We start from the raw sequence: 25,000 nt of genomic DNA, 5'->3' as shown, positions 1-25,000 counted from the left end.
AGGTGTTTAAGGTGTCACATGTTTAAGGTGTTTAAGGTGTCACATGTTTAAGGTGTTTAAGGTGTCACATGTTTAAGGTGTCACATGTTTACGGTCTCCATGACGATAAGCACCATGTGACACACAGTACTTTGTGTTCCAGACCCAGTGGAGTGGACGATCTGCTGAAACTGGCCCAACAGTTTGACTTCAACATGCTCCAGGAGTCGCACCCCGACCCGGACACACACCTGGACCACGCCCAGAACCCGGGTCCGGACTGGGCCTCGGACGAAGACCTGGACTTCCTGTTTGACTCGTCCACACAGAGCGTGGGCGGAGCTCTGAGTCAGGTCTTCATGACTCAGAGCGCCAGTCAAAGCGCGCTCAAGAAAAGTTGTGCCCCGAACCCGGATCTCCGCGCCCCAAACCCGGATCTCCGCGCCCCGAGCCCGGATCTCCGCGCCCCGAGCCCGGATCGCCGCGCCCCGAACCCTGATCTCCGCGCCCCGAACCCGGATCTCCGCGCCCCGAGCCCGGATCGCCGCGCCCCGAACCCGGATCTCCGCGCCCCGAACCCGGATCTCCGCGCCCCGAGCCCGGATCTCCGCGCCCCGAGCCCGGATCGCCGCGCCCCGAACCCGGATCGCCGCGCCCCGAACCCGGATCTCCGCGCCCCGAACCCGGATCTCCGCGCCCCGAGCCCGGATCTCCGCGCCCCGAGCCCGGATCTCCGCGCCCCGAGCCCGGATCTCCGCGCCCCGGGCCCGGATCTCCGCGCCCCGGGCCCGGATCGCCACGCCCCTAACCCGGAGCCTCCGGTCGAGAGCTGCGACTGGGACGACTGGGGAGACAACGACCTGATGGACGATTCTCTTCTGATGGAAATGACGCAGGATCCGTTTGGTTTGGCGTCGCCGGGATGCACGTCCACGCAGAAAAACAGCGGGAAAAGGGCGTGGCCGAGGCAGACGTTCGCTTTGACGGCCGCTGCGAGCTTAAACCTGAGGCCAGAAGTCAAATTTCCTCCAGATCCTGGGAAAATGTCGGAAGAAGCCGAAGATCGTGACGACGGAAAGTCAAATATTCCCAGAACGCAACAAAATGAGGCTTTCAAAAGTCCAAGTATCAGCTCTAAACGGACAAACCAAAAACAACCATTGGGTTTTTCCATTTCACAAAACAACTGCAGCTCTAAACGGACTCCGAATGTCTCCAAAAATTCAACTGACGTCGGTCAAAGCGACACAAATGTTTCCACAGGAAAATCGGGAAATCAAGGGACGAAGCGCGATTCAGAAAGATCGACATCGCCGCGAAATCCAAGTCAAATTTCAACACATTTCAATAAAACGTTGCACAACTTTACGTCAAAGTCTGTGTTTTCTGCAAACGCTTTGGGGACATTGTCTGAAAACGACGCTGACGTAAAAACGCTTTCTCCAGGAGCGAGTCGACCGCACGCCATCGAGGAGTTTGTGGACGACGACCTGGACGCCATCTTCTCGTCTGAGCCGCTTTGGGACGACCACGACGACGACGAGCTTCTGTGCGAACTCTGCGACGACGTGGAGAGCCAGATCCAGGGCCAGAGGGCGTGGCAGACAGCCAATCAGACGCAAAGGGCGGGGCAGACGCAGGGGGCGGGGCAGACAGCCAATCAGACGCAAAGGGCGGGGCAGACGCAGGGGGCGGGGCAGACAGCCAATCAGACGCAAAGGGCGGGGCAGACGGCCAATCAGACGCAGAGGGCGGGGCAGGGGGCGGGGCAGACGGCCAATCAGACGCAGAGGGCGGGGCAGACAGCCAATCAGACCCAGAGGGCGTGGCAGACGCAGAGGGCGTGGCAGACGCAGAGGGCGTGGCAGACGGCCAATCAGACGTGGAGCAGCTCTGCAGGTGAGGACTTATGTGTTTAGATGATGGAGCGGGTCAGGGCTGTTATATATATATATATATATATATATATATATATATATATATATATATATATATATTATATATATATATATATATATATATATATATGAGAGAAAATGCAGTTTATAAATAAGTGTTATTTTTCTCAGTAGCGAGTAATCCTCATGACACAGTTATGGTCACTATGACGACAGTCTGACCTGTCGTTCTCTCACAGCACTGTCCGCTCTGACCAGAGGGAAGGACGAGTTCACCTTCAAGAGACCCGCCCCCGTGGGCCCCGCCCCCGTGGACCCGGCCGCGCCCCCAGGTGAGAGAGGGACAGTTACAAGCACATCAAATCAATACACTCTGAGGTGTGTCTTTAGAGCTTTAACACTCTGAGGTGTGTCTTTAGAGCTTTAACACTCTGAGGTGTGTCTTTAGAGCTTTAACACTCTGAGGTGTGTCTTTAGAGCTTTATACACTCTGAGGTGTGTCTTTAGAGCTTTATACACTGAGGTGTGTCTTTAGAGCTTTAACACTCTGAGGTGTGTCTTTAGAGCTTTAACACTCTGAGGTGTGTCTTTAGAGCTTTATACACTCTGAGGTGTGTCTTTAGAGCTTTAACACTCTGAGGTGTGTCTTTAGAGCTTTAACACTCTGAGGTGTGTCTTTAGAGCTTTAACACTCTGAGGTGTGTCTTTAGAGCTTTATAACACTCTGAGGTGTGTCATTAGAGCTTTGACACTCTGAGGTGTGTCTTTAGAGCTTTAAAACTCTGAGGTGTGTCTTTAGAGCTTTATAACACTCTGAGGTGTGTCCATAGAGCTTTAACACTCTGAGGTGTGTCTTTAGAGCTTTAACACTCTGAGGTGTGTCTTTAGAGCTTTAACACTCTGAGGTGTGTCTTTAGAGCTTTATAACACTCTGAGGTATGTCTTTAGAGCTTTATACACTCTGAAGTGTGTCATTAGAGCTTTATACACTCTGAGGTGTGTCTTTAGAGCTTTATACACTCTGAGGTGTGTCTTTAGAGCTTTATACACTCTGAGGTGTCTTTAGAGCTTTATGCAATAAAGTCTGGCGGTAATGCAACAACAACAACAACAACAACAACACAACAACGAACAATACCTCGTGCACTTGGATGCCAACTGCCATAAAAAACTACAACGACAACAGTTTGGATATTACGGCAACATAGAGGAACGCCTCGGTCCGTATGACGGGGAAGAAGAAGAGGAAGCGTGACCTGGTCGGTGACGATATGAACAGCGGGGAGGACTCCCCTGGAGCCACTGATCCTGTGCAGCGTAGGGCGTCTTCTTGCTCGTCTATGGAGGGCTCTCTCAGTGAGGAGCAGGGCGGGGGGGTTGCAGATGTCGGGGATGTGAGTTCAGAGTGTAAGGTGTTCATAAAGCTCGCGCAGGATAATGCGTCCTTTAAGGGGTGGGATCCGATGGCGTTGACAAGGAGCCTGACTGTAGCTGTGGGAGTGGTCAAGCATGCGAGTGTCCTTAGGGATGGCTCGCTGCTGGTTGTGTGCAAGGACGTGGCTCAGCAAAGGAAGGCGATTGAAGCTAAGTGTCTGGGTGGGAAGGACATTCTTGTGTCTGATGCTGTAAGAGGCACGGTCAGGGGAGTTATAGTAGGCGTCCCTACGACGACATCTGTGGATGACATAAAGGAGAATTTGACTGGAGCTAAGGTGGTGGATGCTAGGCGGTTGAAGATGACCCGGGATGGGGTAAGGTGTGACAGCCTGTCGATAATGATTAGATTTGAAGGTGGGATCCTGCCTCGTGTGGTGTGCGTTGGGTACATGCGCTATGGCGTACGCCCATATGTTCTGCCGCCCCTGCGTTGCTTCAAGTGCCAGCGCTTTGGGCATATTGCAGCGGTCTGTAGAGGGAAGCAGAAGTGTGGTAAATGTGCAGGAGACCACGAGTATGGGAAGTGTGACGACGGAGCAAAACTCAAGTGCTGTAACTGTGGGGGAGAGCATAGCTCTGCCTACGGGGGATGCGTGTTCAGCAAGAGGGCTGCGGAGGTGCAAAAAGTTAGAGCCTCTCAAGGCATATCCTACGCGGATGCGGTCAAGAAGGTGTCTGGTAGTCAGGTGACGGTGGATGCAGTGGGGGCTGCCAGTGCTGCTGGTGTCCTAGGCGACAGGGGAGGGGGCAGCGTTGCCCGCAGCCAGGGGGAGGTCCCCACTGGGATGCCCGTGAGTGTGGCTTCCACGGGCAGAGGCCCTGTGGGTGCGGAGGATGTACTGGTTGTGAAGAGGAAAGATTTCTTCCTCTTTATAGTGGAAGTGATTAACTGTACTGGGCAAACCAAGAAGAGATCCGAAAAGACTAAGATCATCGCTAAGGCTGCAGGGAAGTACTTTGGAGCTGGGGGCCCCGAGTGGACGGAGATAGAGGATGCGCTGCGGGAGGGCGCCCTGCCCCATTCTGGCAGTGGGAGTGGGGGGGCTCCCGATGCGCCGTCAGGTTCCGGGGGCTCATAATGGCGGTGGTTGTCTTGCAATGGAATGCGCGTAGTCTTCGTGCTAATGGCCAGGAATTTAAGCATTTTGTCTCTACCTTGTTGAACAAGCCTCACGTTATGTGCGTGCAGGAGACTTGGTTACGACCTAGGTGGGGTTTTGGGATACAAGGGTATGTGTGTGTTAGGAATGATAGGGAGCAGGGTAGAGGCGGAGGTGTGGCTGTGTTTGTCCGAGATGACCTAAATTACGTTGTTGTCAGTGTGAGTAAAGCGCCGGAGGCCCTGGCGGTGAGGGTCTGGCTGGGTGGTGAAGCTGTTACTGTGGTTAACCTTTATAATCCGTGTGGTGAGTTAACGTTAGAGTCCTTACATAGTATCGGTAAGGATGTTCGGGGAAAGGCCGTGTGGTGTGGGGATTTTAATGCGCATAGCGCTTTGTGGGGCGGTAGTGGTACCGATAGGTATGGGCAGGTGGTAGAGGGTTTTATCAATCAAAGGGAGTTGGTTTGTCTGAATGATGGGGGTGGGACCCGCTATGATATGGGGACCGGTGCGGAAAGTGCAATAGATCTTACACTTGTGTCCAAGGAGTTAGCTGGTGTTTGTAGTTGGGAGGTTCTTGGTAATCTTTCTTTTGGTAGCGATCACTATCTAGTCCGCACCGTGATTGGCTTTGGGAGCTGTGTGGTCAGGGGGACGAGGATCCAGAGGTGGCAGTTGGCAAGGGCGAACTGGGGGGCTTTCCTGAGGAAAGCTGATGATGGTTCTAGGGTTCTGCAGGAAGGAGGATTGACTCAGGTGGATGATCTCAATAGTGCAATTGTCTCGCTCATCACGCAGTCAGCGGTAGGCACGATTCCTAAGAGTGGTGGTAGTGGACATAGGAAGCGGGTGCCGTGGTGGACTGAAGCATGTGGTCATGCTGTTAGGGCGAGAAATGCGGCGTTTCGCCGGCTAAGGGTTGCCCACACTGAGGGTGCCCTCATTGACTACAAGAGGGCCCGCGCTGTTGTGCGGAAAACTGTGAGAACGGCCAAGAGTGCCTATTGGAGGCGGTATTGTTCCAAAATTGGGAGAGAAACGCGTCTCGGGGATGTTTGGGGGATGATTAAGCGGATGCATGGGGTTGAGCGCCGTCGTGGGACCCCGGTCCTAATGCTGAATGGTGTTGAAGCAGTCAGCGACGTTGACAAAGCTGAACTGTTGGCCAGCACCTTTGTGTCGGTGCACAGCTCTGACAATCTCTCACCTGCGGAAAGGCACTACAGGGAGAGTACTTTGGCCCAGAATTCTGAGCTGATTGGGCACCAGCCTTCGACTCAAGATGACCTTGACCTTCCGTTTAGTTTGTTTGAGCTAAGGAGAGCACTTTCTAAGGCGAAACAGACAGCCCCGGGTAAAGATGAGGTGTGCTATGACATGCTCTCTCATTTGACTGATGACACGCTTGGGCTAGTCCTGGGTCTTTTCAACCGTGTTTGGGATTCAGGTTGTGTTCCATCTGCGTGGAAACAGTCTACGGTGGTGCCGGTTCTGAAGCCGGGTAGGCCAGCGTCTGACCCTTCAAGTTATAGGCCGATTGCCTTGACGTCGCAGCTCGGGAAAACGATGGAGCGCATGGTTACCGAGCGGTTGGATTACTTCTTGGAGAGTCAGGGTTTGCTTCCCGCGCACCAGAGTGGTTTCCGTAGGGGCAGGAACACCATGGATTCCGTGTTGTGTTTGGAATCTGATATCCAGCTGGCCAGGGCTCAGAAAGAAAAGGTTATTGCGGTGCTCTTTGATGTGGAGAAGGCGTACGATATGGTTTGGAAGGATGGGCTCCTCATTAAGCTGCGGAAGTGTGGTGTGAAGGGTAAACTGTTTAACTGGGTCCGGAGCTTTCTGTCTGGCCGGCGTATCCAAACCAGAGTGGGCGCTGCTTACTCTGGGGTCTATGGGGTGGAGAATGGGATCCCGCAGGGGAGTGTGTGTAGCCCTATCTTGTTCAATGTTATGATTAAGGACATCTTTGACGACGTGGATGGGTCTGTTGGGAGGAGCCTTTATGCTGACGATGGCGCTCTATGGGTGAGAGGGAGGAATCTCCGGTTTTACGAGGCGAAACTGCAAAGGGCAATACAGCAGGTGGAGCAGTGGACCCTGAAGTGGGGGTTTAAACTGTCCGTACGGAAGTCTCAAGTGATCTGTTTCTTCAATGGACATAGGGACGTCTCCCTTCGACTGCATGGGCAGGTGCTCGAACAGGTCAGGGAGGTGAGGTTCTTGGGGGTCACCTTTGACGAGAGGCTTAGTTGGCGTCGGCACATTGATGAGGTCAGTGGTAAATGCAAAAGGGTGAATAACTTGCTTCGTTGTCTATCCGGCCAGGACTGGGGGGCCAGCAGAAGGTCGCTCCTGGGTATTTATCGGGCCGTCATGAGGGCGGCTATTGATTATGGCTGTATAGCCTACATGTCTGCGGCTGAGACTAACTTAAAGAAGCTTGATGTGGAGCAAGCCCAGGCCTTGCGCATCTGCTGTAGGGCTTTTAGGACCTCCCCTGTCTCGGCGCTGCAGGTTGAGTTGGGGGAATTGCCGTTACGGCTCCGGAGGCTAGAACTTCTGTTGGCTTACTGGGTGAATGTGCAAGGTCATACGAGCTCTCACCCGGTGAGGGACTTTCTCAGGGTTGATGGGGGGCAGAGTGAGGCTGGCGGTATGATTTTCAGCCAGGTAGGAAATGCGAAGGCGCGGCTTGCGGGGGTTGGTGATCTGCGTGTGAGCCCGTCGGTGGCTTTGTCTGCTATAGCTCCGTGGAAGTTTGTCCCGGCTCCTGTTGATTTTAGCTTGCATGGCAAGCTTAGAGGAGTCGCTGGGAGGGCACCGCAGTTTGCCGTTCAAGCGCTCATCGATAAGCACTCAGGTGATGTGTTTATTTATACCGACGGGTCTAGGGATCCTGAGAGTGGGCGTACTGGCGCCGCTTATTTTGTGCCTGACCTGGGGCTAGCGGTCAAGAAGAGGTTGACAGATCGCCTTTCTGTTTTCACGTCGGAACTTATAGCGATACGGTTGGCGTTGGAATGGGCGGAATCTGCTTTGCAGTGTTGCGGCATTGTGGTGGCCTCTGACAGCCTTTCTGCATTGCAAAGCATTAAATCTGGGAAATCGGATTGCAGACAGGATGTGTTGAATGGCATCTTCTGTCTGATGCTCTCCCTGTCCAGGAAGGATGTGAGGGTTTCCTTCATTTGGGTCCCTGCGCATGTGGGGGTGGATGGTAACGAAATGGCTGATGCACTGGCTAAACGTTCCCTTCGGCGGCCATCAATTGATGTGGCGGTTGAGTTAAGCAAATCTGAAATCAAGCCTGTTATCAAGAGTCATGTGGTCGGCCTTTGGCAGGAATTTTGGAGCCACTGTGTTACTGGACGGCATCTCTATCACATACAGGGTAGTGTGGGTCCTTGCGGGTCTATGGGCAGGAACGCGTGGGAGGAAAGGGCCTTCGCCCGCATGAGGATTGGCCATACTGGACTCAATTGGTCACTGAGTAGGATAGGCAAACATCCGACCGGTCTGTGTGGTCACTGTCGGGTGCCAGAGACTGTCGAGCATGTGCTGATTTGCTGTGAGGCTTATGATAGGGAAAGGGCCGGGTTGGCCTTGTGGTTTCGGAATAATGGGCGGGAGTTCAATCTGCGGAACGTTCTGGCGATTCAGTCACAGGGTTTGTGTCAGGCTGTGGTTGCTTACTTATGTAGCACAGGGCTGGGTAAACGTTTATAGAGGTGGGGGGTGTTGGAGACTGAGCCGAGGATGAGGAGCAAGAGGATGTTCTAACGCGCTTGGACTTCATGGGCCTAGAAACGCCAAAGTGATGGAAGAAGGACTTCTAAGGGATAAAACGACAAAGACGTCCCATGACCTCATGGGCTTTGTAAAACAACAAAGACGTCCCATGATCTCATGGGCTTTGTACTTCCAAAGCACCGAACGTCAAAGAGGGCGAGGAAGGTGAAGAAGAGTCCCCCTGGAATAAAGCCGGTTGGTCTCTGACACAACAACTATTCTAGTCACAAAAACACATCATGACCTCATGGGCTTTGTAACGCCAAAGCGATGGGAGGAGTACTTTTACGGACTACGACAGAGTCTGAGGACTACGAAACGTCTGAGGAATAAAGTCTGGCGGTAATGCAACACTCGGATGCCAACCGCCATAAAACAACAACAACCACAACAACACTCTGAGGTGTCTTTAGAGCTTTATACACTCTGAGGTGTGTCTTTAGAGCTTTAACACTGAGGTGTGTCTTTAGAGCTTTATACACTCTGAGGTGTGTCTTTAGAGCTTTATACACTCTGAGGTGTGTCTTTAGAGCTTTATAACACTCTGAGGTGTGTCTTTAGAGCTTTATAACACTGTGAGGTGTGTCTTTAGAGCTTTATAACACTCTGAGGTGTGTCATTAGAGCTTTATACACTCTGAGGTGTGTCATTAGAGCTTTATACACTCTGAGGTGTGTCTTTAGAGCTTTATACACTCTGAGGTGTGTCTTTAGAGCTTTATACACTCTGAGGTGTGTCTTTTGTCTTGTTTTTCAGGCTCTAAATGTTCAGCTGCAGAGATCGAGTTGAAGAAGCTTCAGGCGATGGAGAGACGACGACAGCGTTTACAGACCAGTAGCAACCGGCCAATGAGCAGCCTCCGAGCTCCCACATGAGTTCAGGGGGCGGAGCAGCACATGAGTTCAGGGGGCGGAGCAGCGCATGAGTTCAGGGGGCGGAGCAGCACATGAGTTCAGGGGGCGGAGCAGCGCATGAGTTCAGGGGGCGGAGCAGCGCATGAGTTCAGGGGGCGGAGCAGCACATGAGTTCAGGGGGCGGAGCAGCGCATGAGTTCAGGGGGCGGAGCAGCGCATGAGTTCAGGGGGCGGAGCAGCGCATGAGTTCAGGGGGCGGAGCAGCGCATGAGTTCAGGGGGCGGAGCAGCGCATGAGTTCAGGGGGCGGAGCAGCGCATGAGTTCAGGGGGCGGAGCAGCGCATGAGTTCAGGGGGCGGAGCAGCGCATGAGTTCAGGGGGCGGAGCAGCGCATGAGTTCAGGGGGCGGAGCAGCGCATGAGTTCAGGGGGCGGAGCAGCGCATGAGTTCAGGGGGCGGAACAGCGCATGAGTTCAGGGGGCGGAGCAGCGCATGAGTTCAGGGGGCGGAGCAGCGCATGAGTTCAGGGGGCGGAGCAGCGCATGAGTTCAGGGGGCGGAGCAGCGCATGAGTTCAGGGGGCGGAGCAGCGCATGAGTTCAGGGGGCGGAGCAGCGCATGAGTTCAGGGGGCGGAGCAGCACATGAGTTCAGGGGGCGGAGCAGCACATGAGTTCAGGGGGCGGAGCAGCGCATGAGTTCAGGGGGCGGAGCAGCGCATGAGTTCAGGGGGCGGAGCAGATACTTTCATCAGATTCTCACGTTTTAACCCTTTGTTTTTGTCCGTTTCATAAAACACAAACACAAACAGAGTCGTGAAGCTTTTCTTCTAATGTTGCACTTTTTGAACTTTTAAAAATATAAAGTTTCAAACTCTAAAATAAAGTGTTTAATATTCACAATCTGACAAAAGATGAAACTCCAGGACGTCCCGAACTCCAGGACGTCCCGAACTCCAGGACGTCCCAGACTCCAGGACGTCCCGAACTCCAGGACGTCCCAGACTCCAGGACGTCCCGGACTCCAGGACGTCCCAGACTCCAGGACGTCCCAGACTCCAGGACGTCCCAGACTCCAGGACGTCCCGAACTCCAGGACCAGGACGTCCCACTAAAGGAGACGAGTTTTGCACCTTTAGTGAAACATGTTTAGAGCAGATTTGCAGATTCTCCTCAGAAAAAGTGATTTAATTGAACAGCAGCGAGATAAAAACTATAAATGAATAAAATGAACAATGTTTATGTGTTAAGTCCAGAAACATGAACCCTTCAAGGAGACATTAGGGGCATTTAGGGGGACATTAGGGGCTTTTAGGGGGACATTAGGGGCTTTTAGGGGGACATTAGGGGCTTTTAGGGGGACATTAGGAGGACGGAGGACTTTAGGGGCCTTTAGGAGGACATTAGGGGCATTTAGGGGGACATTAGGGGCTTTTAGGGGGACATTAGGAGGATGGAGGACTTTAGGGGCCTTTAGGAGGACACTAGGGGCCTTTAGGAGGACATTAGGGGCCTTTAGGAGGACTTTAGGGGCCTTTAGGAGGACACTAGGGGCCTTTAGGAGGACATTAGGGGCCTTTAGGAGGACACTAGGGGCCTTTAGGAGGACATTAGGGGCCTTTAGGAGGACTTTAGGGGCCTTTAGGAGGACTTTAGGAGGACACTAGGGGCCTTTAGGAGGACATTAGGGGCCTTTAGGAAGACTTTAGGGGCCTTTAGGAGGACTTTAGGGGCCTTTAGGAGGACATTAGGGGCCTTTAGGAAGACTTTAGGGGCCTTTAGGAAGACTTTAGGGGCCTTTAGGAAGACTTTAGGGGCCTTTAGGAGGACACTAGGGGCCTTTAGGAGGACATTAGGGGCCTTTAGGAAGACTTTAGGGGCCTTTAGGAGGACATTAGGGGCCTTTAGGAAGACTTTAGGAGGACTTTAGGGGCCTTTAGGAGGACATTAGGGGCCTTTAGGAAGACTTTAGGGGCCTTTAGGAAGACTTTAGGGGCCTTTAGGAGGACACTAGGGGCCTTTAGGAGGACATTAGGGGCCTTTAGGAAGACTTTAGGGGCCTTTAGGAAGACTTTAGGGGCCTTTAGGAAGACTTTAGGGGCCTTTAGGAGGACACTAGGGGCCTTTAGGAGGACATTAGGGGCCTTTAGGAAGACTTTAGGGGCCTTTAGGAAGACTTTAGGGGCCTTTAGGAGGACTTTAGGGGCCTTTAGGAGGACTTTAGGGGCCTTTAGGAAGACTTTAGGGGCCTTTAGGAAGACTTTAGGGGCCTTTAGGAAGACTTTAGGGGCCTTTAGGAAGACTTTAGGGGCCTTTAGGAGGACTTTAGGGGCCTTTAGGAGGACTTTAGGGGCCTTTAGGAAGACTTTAGGGGCCTTTAGGAAGACTTTAGGGGCCTTTAGGAAGACTTTAGGAGGACGTATGTCGTGACTTGAGTAAAACATGAGACGATTCGCATGTCTCACCTGGAGCTCGTCCCTCACAGCGAGCGTTTGTTTAGCTGTTGCTGCGGTGACGGCTGCAGCGACTGTGATGGTGTGGTTCATGGTTCATGGTGTGGTTCATGGTTCATGGTGTGGTTCATGGTTCATGGTGTGGTTCATGGTTCATGGTGTGGTTCATGGTGTGGTTCATGGTTCATGGTGTGGTTCATGGTGTGGTTCATGGTTCATGGTGTGGTTTATGGTTCATGGTGTGGTTTATGGTTCATGGTGTGGTTCATGGTTCATGGTGTGGTTTATGGTTCATGGTGTGGTTTATGGTTCATGGTATGGTTCATGGTGGGGTTCATGGTTCATGGTATGGTTCATGGTGTGGTTCATGGTGTGGTTCATGGTTCATGGTGTGGTTCATGATATGGTTCATGGTGTGGTTTATGGTTCATGGTGTGGTTTATGGTTCATGGTGTGGTTCATGGTTCATGGTGTGGTTCATGGTTCATGGTGTGGTTTATGGTTCATGGTGTGGTTTATGGTTCATGGTATGGTTCATGGTGGGGTTCATGGTTCATGGTGGGGTTCATGGTGTGGTTCATGGTTCATGGTGTGGTTTATGGTTCATGGTGTGGTTCATGGTTCATGGTGTGGTTCATGGTTCATGGTGTGGTTTATGGTTCATGGTGTGGTTTATGGTTCATGGTGTGGTTCATGGTTCATGGTGGGGTTCATGGTTCATGGTGTGGTTCATGGTTCATGGTGTGGTTCATGGTGTGGTTCATGGTTCATGGTGTGGTTCATGGTGTGGTTCATGGTTCATGGTGTGGTTCATGGTGTGGTTCATGGTTCATGGTGTGGTTCATGGTTCATGGTCTGGTTCATGGTGTGGTTCATGGTCTGGTTCATGGTGTGGTTCATGGTGTGGTTCATGGTTCATGGTGTGGTTCATCGTTCATGGTGTGGTTAATGGTGTGGTTCATGGTTCATGGTGTGGTTCATGGTGTGGTTCATGGTTCATGGTGTGGTTCATGGTTCATGGTGTGGTTCATGGTTCAGTGAAGAAGACGACGGACGATGAAGAAACTCTTTATTCCACAAATGAACGTGTTCAAAAAGCATAAAAAGAGCAGAACATTCACATTTCCTTCACTTGTGCTAAACTTTTGTGACGTTGTCCATCGACTCGACCGACTTTTTCCGGTCGCGAGGAGGAGGCGTGTCCTTCTCGGCTCCTCCCCCTCCCGTGGCCACGATCACCAGCGGCGCCGAGTTCTTCCCGTCTTTGGTGCCGGGGCTGAAGTACGGCAGAACGTCTCCGGCCAAATCGCAGCGGCTGAAGGAGAAGACGAGCTCGGCCGTGTCGGCGTCGTGGAAGGAGACCACGCCCTCCATGTGGTCCACGAACACGCCCACTTTCTGAAGAGGGCGTGGCGGGGACAGAAGGACCAGCGCTTCAGCCAGAGCTCGGTACTCCTCACCCTCCTGCAGACTGAGCGCCCAGAAGCCACAGCTCGGCTTCAGCGTGATCTTCCCCTTCCTCTTCACGGACTCTTTGGCCACGCCCACCTCCCACCTGGTCTTCCCGCCCACCTGAACCTCGAAGTAGAACCTTCCGGATGAAAACGACGGCCGGCCCAGAACTGAGACGCTCTCCGAGAACCTCTCCTCGTTCTCTGGACTCTTCCTCCTGCCGTCGCTGTGATGCACCTTCTTCTTGTCTTTGGACAGGACGAGTTTGGCGTGCGCCGTGTCGGGATCCAGCGTCACGTCCACGGCGAACGACCGCACCCGCTTCAGCTCCTCGCCCAGGATCCGCCTCCGGGTGCGGCTGAGGTCGTTGTCCAGCGCGGACAGAGCTCGCGCCGTTGCCCCTTCGAAGGCGCCGGCTCTGAAGCTGACGGCGCTCCACTGCTTCAGGCCAGCAGGGGGCGCCAGAGCCGGGCAGCGCTGCAGGAAGTGGAGCGGGTCCCGGGAGCGCGAGAGCCGCTCGGCCTCGGCGTTCCTCGTCTCCAGCTCGCAGATCTCCCGCTCCAGCTCAGAGATCAGGCCCTGAGCGCGTTCCTGGTGTTTGCTCTGAGCGCCCTCGATGATCTCGGTGTGATGGTCCAGGCGCCGCTGCACAGACTCCACCATCTCGCTGAAGACCGCCACCATCGCCGCCGTCTCTTCCTGCGCCTGCTTCTGGCTGAGCTCCATGGCGCCTCGGATCTCCTCCATCTTCTGCCGCCGCCGCTGCACCAGCCGCTCGCTCGTGGACACGCTCGTCTCCAGCGAGGTCTTCTGCTCCTTGAACGCGTCCTTCAGGGGCAGAAAGTCGTGGTTCTTGTGCTCGAGAACGGAGCACATCATGCACACGATGGTCTGGTCCGTGCTGCAGAAGAGCTCCAGGGGCCTCTGGTGCGTGGGACACATCCGGTCCTCCAGGTTCTCCTCGGGCTCCATCAGCTGGTGTTTCTTCAGCCCTGACACGGTGAGGTGAGGCTGGAGGTGGCTCTCGCAGAACGAGGACAGACACACCAGGCAGGACTTCAGCGCCTTCTGCTTGGGCTCCGAGCACCCGTCACACTGGACCTTGGACACTCGTGGCTCCGGAGCGTCCAGAGCGTCCGGAGCGTCCAGGTTGTCCTCGTCTCTTCACCTGAGACACGATCTGGGAGAACAAGGGGTTGACGCGCAGACGCGGCCTGGTGCTGAAGCTGGTCTTGCAGAGCGGACAGCGGCACTCGGAGCTGACGTCCCAGTGTCGGGTGATGCAGGGCGTGCAGAAGCTGTGCTCACAGGGCGTGCAGAAGCTGTGCTCACAGGGCGTGCAGACCGGCTCAGTGAACAGCTCCAGGCAGATGGAGCACAGCAGGTGCTCCTGAAGCCCCGCCTCCTTCCAAGACCACATGTCTGTGGGACAGAAGCAAGTGAGGCCAAAGAAACAAACCAGACCAGGTTCATTAGCCTGTGTTAGCGCCCTCTGTGTTAGCGCCCTCTGTGTTAGCGCCCTCTGTGTTAGCGCCCTCTGTGTTGGCGCCCTCTGTGTTAGCGCCCTCTGTGTTAGCGCCCTCTGTGTTAGCGCCCTCTGTGTTAGCGCCCTCTGTGTTGGCGCCCTCTGTGTTGGCGCCCTCTGTTAGCGCCCTGTGTTGGCGCCCTCTGTGTTGGCGCCCTCTGTGTTGGCGCCCTCTGTGTTGGCGCCCTCTGTGTTGGCGCCCTCTGTGTTGGCGCCCTCTGTGTTAGCGCCCTCTGTGTTAGCGCCCTCTGTGTTGGCGCCCTCTGTGTTGGCGCCCTGTGTGTTGGCGCCCTCTGTGTTAGCGCCCTCTGTGTTGGCGCCCTCTGTGTTGGCGCCCTCTGTTAGCGCCCTCTGTGTTAGCGCCCTCTGTGTTGGCGCCCTTTGTGTTGGCGCCCTCTGTGTTAGCGCCCTCTGTGTTAGCGCCCTCTGTGTTAGCGCCCTCTGTGTTAGCGCCCTCTGTGTTGGCGCCCTCTGTTAGTGCCCTCTGTGTTGGCGCCCTCTGTTAGCGCCCTCTGTGTTAGCGCCCTCTGTGTTGGCGCCCTCTGTTAGCGCCCTCTGTGTTGGCGCCCTCTGTTAGCGCCCTCTGTTAGCGCCCTCTGTGTTGGCGCCCTCTGTGTTAGCGCCCTCTGTGTTAGCGCCCTCTGTGTTGACGCCCTCTGTTAGCGCCCTCTGTTAGCGCCCTCTGTTAGCGCCCTCTGTGTTAGCGCCCTCTGTTAGCGCCCTCTGTTAGCGCCCTCTGTGTTGGCGCCCTCTGTGTTAGCGCCCTATGTTAGCGCCCTCTGTGTTAGCGCCCTCTGTAGGCCTGATTCTGCCTCGTGTCTGAACCTCGTCGACCCCTGAACTCTTATTCGTGACGAGGAGTAGTTTGGGTCATAGCCCCGCCCACGCTGCCACTGTCCCAGGAGCTTTAGCTTCAGCGTTAGCGTCAGCTTCAGCGTTAGCTTCAGCGTTAGCTTCAGCGTTAGCTTTAGCTTCAGCGTTAGCTTTAGCCTCCAAACATCACCAGGACTGTTTTGTGTGGTTCAGGTTCTTTAGAGTCGAGCTGCTGCGACACACGACGTGAGACAAAGAAACGTTTCAGTATTTTGGGAAAATTCAGCCTCGTTCAGGTGTAAACATCACAACATCATTCAAGGGTCAAAGGTCAAGGTTCACTTTGTTATTATGGGGTGAAAAGTGTATATTTATTGTCATTTATTGATGCGTTTCTGGATTTATTCGTGTCAAATCTAATTTGTAAATCTATTTGTGAATAAAACATGTTTATGGCATAAAAACATTCTTCACGTCTGAATGTGGAGATTTATGAGTCAGGTCTAAGAAGGAGGGTCTAAGGACAGAGGGAGGGTCTAAGGACAGAGGGAGGGTCTAAGGACAGAGGGAGGGTTTAAGGACAGAAGGAGGGTCTAAGGACAGAGGGAGGGTCTAAGGACAGAGGGAGGGTCTAAGGACAGAAGGAGGGTCTAAGGACAGAGGGAGGGTCTAAGGACAGAGGGAGGGTTTAAGGACAGAAGGAGGGTCTAAGGACAGAAGGAGGGTCTAAGGACAGAAGGAAGGTCTAAGGACAGAGGGAGGGTCTAAGGACAGAGGGAGGGTCTAAGGACAGAAGGAGGGTCTAAGGACAGAAGGAGGGTCTAAGGACAGAAGGAGGGTCTAAGGACTGAAGGGGGGTCTAAGGACAGAGGGAGGGTCTAAGGACAGAGGGAGGGTCTAAGGACAGAGGGAGGGTCTAAGGACAGAAGGGAGGGTCTAAGGACAGAGGGAGGGTCTAAGGACAGAAGGGAGGGTCTAAGGACAGAAGGAAGGTCTAAGGACAGAGGGAGGGTCTAAGGACAGAGGGAGGGTCTAAGGACAGAAGGAGGGTCTAAGGACAGAAGGAGGGTCTAAGGACAGAAGGAGGGTCTAAGGACAGAGGGAGGGTCTAAGGACAGAAGGAGGGTCTAAGGACAGAAGGGAGGGTCTAAGGACAGAAGGGAGGGTCTAAGGACAGAAGGAGGGTCTAAGTACAGAAGGCGGGTCTAAGGACTGAAGGGGGGTCTAAGGACAGAGGGAGGGTCTAAGGACAGAAGGAGGGTCTAAGGACTGAAGGGGGGTCTAAGGACTGAAGGGGGGTCTAAGGCCAGAGGGAGGGTCTAAGGACAGAAGGAGGGTCTAAGGACAGAGGGAGGGTCTAAGGACTGAAGGGGGGTCTAAGGACAGAGGGGGGTCTAAGGACTTTGGGGTCTATGGAAATTGTTGTTGTGATTTTGGCAACGAGCCACACCCACGGTAACGAGCCACACCCACGGTAACGAGCCACACCCACGGCAACGAGCCACACCCACGGCAACGAGCCACACCCACGGTAACGAGCCACACCCACGGCAACGAGCCACACCCACGGCAACGAGCCACACCCACGGCAACGAGCCACACCCACGGCAACGAGGACACGAGGAGACTGCAGAGGAAACGAGGAGACTGCAGAGGGAACGAGGAAACGAGGAGACTGCAGAGGAAACAAGGAAACTGCAGAGGGAACGAGGAAATGAGGAGACTGCAGAGGAAACGAGGAGAGTGCAGAGGAAACGAGGAGACTGCATAGGAAATGAGGAGACGAGGAAACGAGGAAACTGCAGAGGAAACGAGGAGACTGCAGAGGGAACGAGGAAACGAGGAGACTGCAGAGGAAACGAGGAGACTGCAGAGGAAACTAGGAGACTGCAGAGGGAACGAGGAAATGAGGAGACTGCAGAGGAAACGAGGAGAGTGCAGAGGAAACGAGGAGACTGCATAGGAAATGAGGAGACGAGGAAACGAAACTGCAGAGGAAACGAGGAGACGAGGAAACGAGGAAACAGCAGAGGAAACGAGGAGACTGCAGAGGAAACGAGGAGACTGCAGAGGAAACGAGGAGACTGCAGAGGAAACGAGGAGACTGCAGATTAAACGAGGAGACTGCATAGGAAACGAGGAGACTGCAGAGGGAACGAGGAAACTGCAGAGGAAACGAGGAGATTGCAGATTAAACGAGGAGATTGCAGAGGAAACGAGGAGACTGCAGAGGGAACGAGGAGACTGCAGAGGAAACAAGGAAACTGCAGAGGGAACGAGGAAACGAGGAGACTGCAGAAGGAATGAGGAAACGAGGAGACTGCAGAGGAAACGAGGAGATTGCAGATTAAACGAGGAGACTGCATAGGAAACGAGGAGACTGCAGAGGAAACGAGGAGATTGCAGATTAAACGAGGAGATTGCAGAGGAAACGAGGAGACTGCAGAGGGAACGAGGAGACTGCAGAGGAAACAAGGAAACTGCAGAGGGAACGAGGAAACGAGGAGACTGCAGAAGGAATGAGGAAACGAGGAGACTGCAGAGGAAACGAGGAGACTGCAGAGGGAACGAGGAGACAGCAGAGGGAACGAGGAGACTGCAGAGGGAACGAGGAGACTGCAGAGGAAACGAGGAGACGAGGAAACGAGGAAACTGCAGAGGAAACGAGGAGACGAGGAAACGAGGAAACTGCAGAGGGAACGAGGAGACGAGGAAACGAGGAAACTGCAGAGGGAACGTCATGGAGGAGATGTTTAAAAGGTCAAGCGGAAACGAGGCGCATATCGCCCCCTAGTGTCAGGAGGACCACACGTGTCAGGAGGACCACACGTGTCAGGAGGACCACACGTGTCAGGAGGACCACACGTGTCAGGAGGACCACACGAGGACCACACGTGTCAGGAGGACCACACGTGTCAGGAGGACCACACGTGTCAGGAGGACCACACGAGGACCACACGTGTCAGGAGGACCACACGTGTCAGGAGGACCACACGTGTCAGGAGGACCACACGTGTCAGGAGGACCACACGAGGACCACACGTGTCAGGAGGACCACACGTGTCAGGAGGACCACACGTGTCAGGAGGACCACACGTGTCAGGAGGACCACACGAGGACCACACGTGTCAGGAGGACCACACGTGTCAGGAGGACCACACGTGTCAGGAGGACCACACGTGTCAGGAGGACCACACGTGTCAGGAGGACCACACGAGGACCACACGTGTCAGGAGGACCACACGTGTCAGGAGGACCACACGTGTCAGGAGGACCACACGTGTCAGGAGGACCACACGAGGACCACACGTGTCAGGAGGACCACACGTGTCAGGAGGACCACACGTGTCAGGAGGACCACACGAGGACCACACGTGTCAGGAGGACCACACCTGTCAGGAGGACCACACCTGTCAGGAGGACCACACGTGTCAGGAGGACCACACGAGGACCACACCTGTCAGGAGGACCACACGTGTCAGGAGGACCACACGAGGACCACACGTGTCAGGAGGACCACACGTGTCAGGAGGACCACACGTGTCAGGAGGACCACACGTGTCAGGAGGACCACACAAGGACCACACGTGTCAGGAGGACCACACCTGTCAGGAGGACCACACGTGTCAGGAGGACCACACGTGTCAGGAGGACCACACGTGTCAGGAGGACCACACGTGTCAGGAGGACCACACGAGGACCACACCTGTCAGGAGGACCACACGTGTCAGGAGGACCACACGTGTCAGGAGGACCACACGTGTCAGGAGGACCACACGTGTCAGGAGGACCACACGTGTCAGGAGGACCACACGTGTCAGGAGGACCACACGTGTCAGGAGGACCACACGAGGACCACACGTGTCAGGAGGACCACACCTGTCAGGAGGACCACACCTGTCAGGAGGACCACACGTGTCAGGAGGACCACACGAGGACCACACCTGTCAGGAGGACCACACGTGTCAGGAGGACCACACGAGGACCACACGTGTCAGGAGGACCACACGTGTCAGGAGGACCACACGTGTCAGGAGGACCACACGTGTCAGGAGGACCACACAAGGACCACACGTGTCAGGAGGACCACACCTGTCAGGAGGACCACACGTGTCAGGAGGACCACACGTGTCAGGAGGACCACACGTGTCAGGAGGACCACACGTGTCAGGAGGACCACACGAGGACCACACCTGTCAGGAGGACCACACGTGTCAGGAGGACCACACGTGTCAGGAGGACCACACGTGTCAGGAGGACCACACGTGTCAGGAGGACCACACGTGTCAGGAGGACCACAAGGACAGAGCTTGTCCAAGACGTCAAAATCGACTGTTACAAAACTTTTATATATTTTATATTCTTCTTCTTCTGCGTCACTTCTAAACAACTCCACAAACTCAGGAGGAAGTGAGATTCTTTTTCTGCGTCGCTCAGAGCCTGGAGCGCCCTCGTGTGGTCAGTGTGAAAAGAACAAGTCATATCACATATAAGTCGCACCCAAAACTATGACAAAAGCTGAGACTTATAGTCCAGAAAATACGGTATTTATTTGTTTTGAATCATGATCGTTTTTCTCCCGTTTGTGGGACGTAAACTGTTCGGGCCGGTCAGTTCCGCTCCGGTCAGTGCCGCTCCGGTCAGTTCCGCTCCGGTCAGTTCCGCTCCGGTCAGTGCCGCTCCGTCAGTGCCGCTCCGGTCAGTTCCGCTCCGGTCAGTTCCGCTCTGTCAGTTCCGCTCCGGTCAGTGCCGCTCCGTCAGTGCCGCTCCGGTCAGTGCCGCTCCGTCAGTGCCGCTCCGGTCAGTTCCGCTCCGTCAGTGCCGCTCCGTCAGTGCCGCTCCGTCAGTGCCGCTCCGTCAGTGCCGCTCCGGTCAGTGCCGCTCCGTCAGTGCCGCTCCGGTCAGTGCCGCTCCGTCAGTGCCGCTCCGTCAGTGCCGCTCCGGTCAGTGCCGCTCCGTCAGTGCCGCTCCGTCAGTGCCGCTCCGGTCAGTGCCGCTCCGGTCAGACGGTCAGAGGTCCGGTCAGTGAGGCAAAACGGTGTAATTCTGGTAAAACTGATGCAGTATAAATATTACACTTTAAAACTACTTTGTTTCCAGCTTTAAAAAGCTGTTCAACTGAATCTCTTCTTAATGGACGGACGAGTCATTAACACATGTCATTAACACTGTCATTAACACATGTCATTAACACATGTCATTAACACTATGTCATTAACACTATGTCATTAACACATGTCATTAACACAATGTCATTAACACATGTCTTTAACACATGTCATTAACACATGTCATTAACACTATGTCATTAACACTATGTCTTTAACACTATGTCATTAACACATGCCATTAACACATGCCATTAACACATGTCATTAACACTATGTCATTAACACAGGTCATTAACACTATGTCATCAACACTATGTCATTAAAACTATGTCATTAACACATGTCATTAACACTGTCATTAACACAGGTCATTAACACTATGTCATCAACACTATGTCATTAACACTATGTCATTAACACATGTCATTAACTATGTCATTAACACATGTCATCAACACATGTCATTAACACATGTCATTAACACATGTCATTAACACTGTCATTAATACTGTCATTAACACATGTCATTAATACTATGTCATTAACACATGTCATTAACACTATGTCATTAACACTATGTCATTAACATATGTCATTAACACTATGTCATCAACACTGTCATCAACATTATGTCATTAAAACTATGTCATTAACACTATGTCATTAATACTATGTCATTAACATATGTCATTAACACTATGTCATTAACACATGTCATTAACACTGTCATTAACACATGTCATCAAAACATGTCATTAACACTATGTCATTAACACTGTCATTAATACTGTCATTAAAACTATGTAATTAACACATGTCATTAACACAATGTCATTAACACTATGTAATTAACACTGTCATTAATACTGTCATTAAAACTAGGTCATTAACACATGTCATTAACACAATGTCATTAACACTATGTCATTAACACATGTCATTAACACTATGTCATTAACACTATGTCATTAACACTATGTCATTAACACATGTCATTAATACTATGTCATTAATACTATGTCATTAACACATGTCATTAACACTATGTCATTAACATATGTCATTAACACTATGTCATTAACACTATGTCATTAACACATGTCATTAACACTACGTCATTAACACATGTCATTAACACATGTCATTAACACTATGTCATTAACACTATGTCATTAATACTATGTCATTAACACATGTCATTAACACTATGTCATTCACACATGTCATTAATACTATGTCATTAGCACTATGTCATTACCACATGTCATTAACACTGTCATTAACACATGCCATTAACACATGTCATTAATACTATGTCATTAGCACTATGTCATTACCACATGTCATTAACACTATGTCATTAGCACTATGTCATTAGCACTATGTCATTAACACTATGTCATTACCACATGTCATTACCACATGTCATTAACACTATGTCATTAGCACTATGTCATTAGCACTATGTCATTAACACTATGTCATTACCACATGTCATTAACACTATGTCATTACTACATGTCATTAACACTATGTCATTAGCACTATGTCATTAACACTATGTCATTAGCACTATGTCATTAACACTGTCATTACTACATGTCATTAACACTATGTCATTAGCACTATGTCATTACCACATGCCATTAACACTATGTCATTAAAACTATGTCATTAACACACGTCATTAGCACTATGTCATTAACACTGTCATTACTACATGTCATTAACACTGTCATTAGCACTATGTCATTAACACATGTCATTAATACCATGTCATTAACCCATGTCATTAATACTATGTCATTAGCACTATGTCATTACCACATGTCATTAACACTATGTCATTAAAACTATGTCATTAACACACGTCATTAATACTATTTCATTAGCACTATGTCATTAACACTATGTCATTAACATTATGTCATTAACACTATGTCATTAACACATGTCATTAACACTATGTCATTAGCACTATGTCATTAACACTATGTCATTACCACATGTCATTAACACTATGTCTTTAGCACTATGTCATTAGCACTATGTCATTAACACATGTCATTAACACTATGTCATTAGCACTATGTCATTAACACTGTCATTACCAAATGTCATTAACATTATGTCATTAGCACTATGTCATTAGCACTATGTCATTAACACATGTCATTAACACTATGTCATTAGCACTATGTCATTAACACTGTCATTACTACATGTCATTAACACTATGTCATTAGCACTATGTCATTACCACATGTCATTAACACTATGTCATTAGCACTATGTCATTAACACTATGTCATTAACACATGTCATTAACACTATGTCATTAGCACTATGTCAATAACACTGTCATTACCACATGTCATTAACACTATGTCATTAGCACTATGTCATTAACACTATGTCATTAACACTATGTCATTAGCACTATGTCATTAACACTATGTCATTACCACATGTCATTAACACTATGTCATTAGCACTATGTCATTAGCACTATGTCATTAACACTATGTCATTACCACATGTCATTAACACTATGTCATTAGCACTATGTCATTAACACTATGTCATTACTACATGTCATTAACACTATGTCATTAGCACTATGTCATTAACACTATGTCATTACCACATGTCATTAACACTACACCACAACCACATGTACTGTAGTAAAAGTACTTTATTTACAAGTACATTTTCAGTAACATCACAGGAGACGCGGGGTCGCTGGAGATCGGGTCACACGTGGGAGACGCGGGGTCGATGGAGATCGGGTCACACGTGGGAGACGCGGGGTCGATGGAGATCGGGTCACACGTGGGAGACGCGGGGTCGATGGAGATCGGGTCACACGTGGGAGACGCGGGGTCGATGGAGATCGGGTCACACGTGGGAGACGCGGGGTCGATGGAGATCGGGTCACACGTGGGAGACGCGGGGTCGATGGAGATCGGGTCACACGTGGGAGACGCGGGGTCGATGGAGATCGGGTCACACGTGGGAGACGCGGGGTCGATGGAGATCGGGTCACACGTGGGAGACGCGGGGTCGATGGAGATCGGGTCACACGTGGGAGACGCGGGGTCGATGGAGATCGGGTCACACGTGGGAGACGCGGGGTCGCTGGAGATCGGGTCACACGTGGGAGACGCGGGGTCGATGGAGATTGGGTCACACGTCCACCATCATGTGTTTGTGGAAGTCCAGGCCCTGGACCACCTGCAGAGACAGAGAAGCCAGTTTCACGTGTTTCAGTAATGACAGAGATCTGAACTATACACTCTGACCCCTGACTCCTGACCTCTGACCCCTGACCTGACCCCTGACCCTGACAGAACCTTGACTCACGGCGCAGAACTCGCTGTAGGACACGCGTCCGTCTCCGTCGGCGTCGGCGCTCACGATGCTTTTGTTCACGATCTGCTGCAGCTGAACGTCCTCCAGGTTTGAACCGACCATCGTCTTCAGGACCTGGAACAGCTCCTGGTTTGAGATGAAGCCGTCGTCGTCCACGTCGTAGATGCGGAACGCGACTGGAACGCCAAGGCAAAATAAACAACAACAACGCCACCACAGCATAAACAACACCACGAGAACAACAAGACAACCACGAGAGCATAAACAATGACAACAACAACAACACGACAACAACACCACGACATCATCAACAACAACAACAACAACACATCAACAACAACAACAACACAACAACAAGACAACCACGACAGCATAAACAATGACAACAACAACACCACGACAACAACAACAACACCATGACATCAACAACAATAACACATCAACAACAACAACACAACAACAAGACAACCACGACAGCATAAACAATGACAACAACAACAACACCACGACAACAACACCACAACATCAACAACAATAACACATCAACAACAACAACAACAACAACAACAACACAACAACAAGACAACCACGACAGCATAAACAATGACAACAACAACAACACCACGACAACAACACCACGACATCAACAACAACAACAACAACACAACAACAAGACAACCACGACAGCATAAACAATGACAACAACAACAACAACAAGAACAAGAACAACAAGAACAACAAGAACAACAAGAACAACAAGAACAACAAGACGAGGACCAGTGGGTTCTAAAAGGGCTTGTGTCATTGCAGGATAGGGTCAGTGGGTTCTAAAGGGGCTTGTGTCGTTGCGGGATAGGGTCAGGGGAATCTAAAGGGGTTTGTGTCGTTGCGGGATAGGGTCAGGGGGCTCTAAAGGGGCTTGTGTCGTTGCGGGATAGGGTCAGGGGAATCTAAAGGGGTTTGTGTCGTTGCGGGATAGGGTCAGGGGGCTCTAAAGGGGCTTGTGTCGTTGCGGGATAGGGCCCGAGGACTTACAGCGCAGCCTTTGCTCTTTGGTGCCTCTGACGCTGAACTGCAGAACGCCTTGGATGAATTCTGGAGAAACATGAGAGACATTCATCAGATTTAAATAAATGATCCAGAGGAAAACTTGATTTTTCGCCCGTCACCTTCACGTTGAACGCTGACGAACAAACACAGTAGATTCCTGTGTTA

At 51.9% G+C, this 25,000-nt stretch overlaps 2 protein-coding genes and 1 pseudogene across 2 annotated transcripts in view; 1 reads left to right on the top strand and 2 right to left on the bottom strand.

Annotated features, from left to right (window-relative positions):
- The window catches only part of LOC140378056 (uncharacterized), an 18,048-nt gene extending 8,881 nt beyond the window's left edge, over nt 1-9,167 (top strand). Inside the window, exons 5-7 of the mRNA XM_072463686.1 lie at nt 143-1,878; nt 2,117-2,209; nt 8,965-9,167. Coding sequence (XP_072319787.1) covers nt 143-1,878; nt 2,117-2,209; nt 8,965-9,083 — 1,948 coding nt within the window. The 3' untranslated portion in view covers nt 9,084-9,167. The remainder of the gene's footprint in view (nt 1-142; nt 1,879-2,116; nt 2,210-8,964) is intronic.
- A 3,482-nt stretch (nt 9,168-12,649) lies between these two features.
- On the bottom strand, nt 12,650-14,384 carry LOC140378055 (zinc finger protein RFP-like; annotated as a pseudogene).
- A 9,187-nt stretch (nt 14,385-23,571) lies between these two features.
- Nucleotides 23,572-25,000, bottom strand: part of LOC140378054 (calcineurin subunit B type 1-like) — a 4,046-nt gene continuing 2,617 nt past the window's right edge. Inside the window, exons 3-5 of the mRNA XM_072463684.1 lie at nt 24,821-24,880; nt 23,777-23,961; nt 23,572-23,647 (exon numbers count right to left, since the gene is read on the bottom strand). Of these exons, the coding sequence (XP_072319785.1) occupies nt 23,600-23,647; nt 23,777-23,961; nt 24,821-24,880 (293 nt within the window). The 3' untranslated portion in view covers nt 23,572-23,599. The remainder of the gene's footprint in view (nt 23,648-23,776; nt 23,962-24,820; nt 24,881-25,000) is intronic.

The sequence above is a fragment of the Eucyclogobius newberryi genome, unplaced genomic scaffold (assembly GCF_026437365.1).
Source record: "Eucyclogobius newberryi isolate DKJ021-1_F unplaced genomic scaffold, fEucNew1.0.hap1 SCAF_4, whole genome shotgun sequence".
NCBI lineage: Eukaryota > Metazoa > Chordata > Actinopteri > Gobiiformes > Gobiidae > Eucyclogobius > Eucyclogobius newberryi.
Note: the sequence above shows the minus strand (reverse complement) of the source record. Positions and strands in the feature narration are given on the sequence as shown.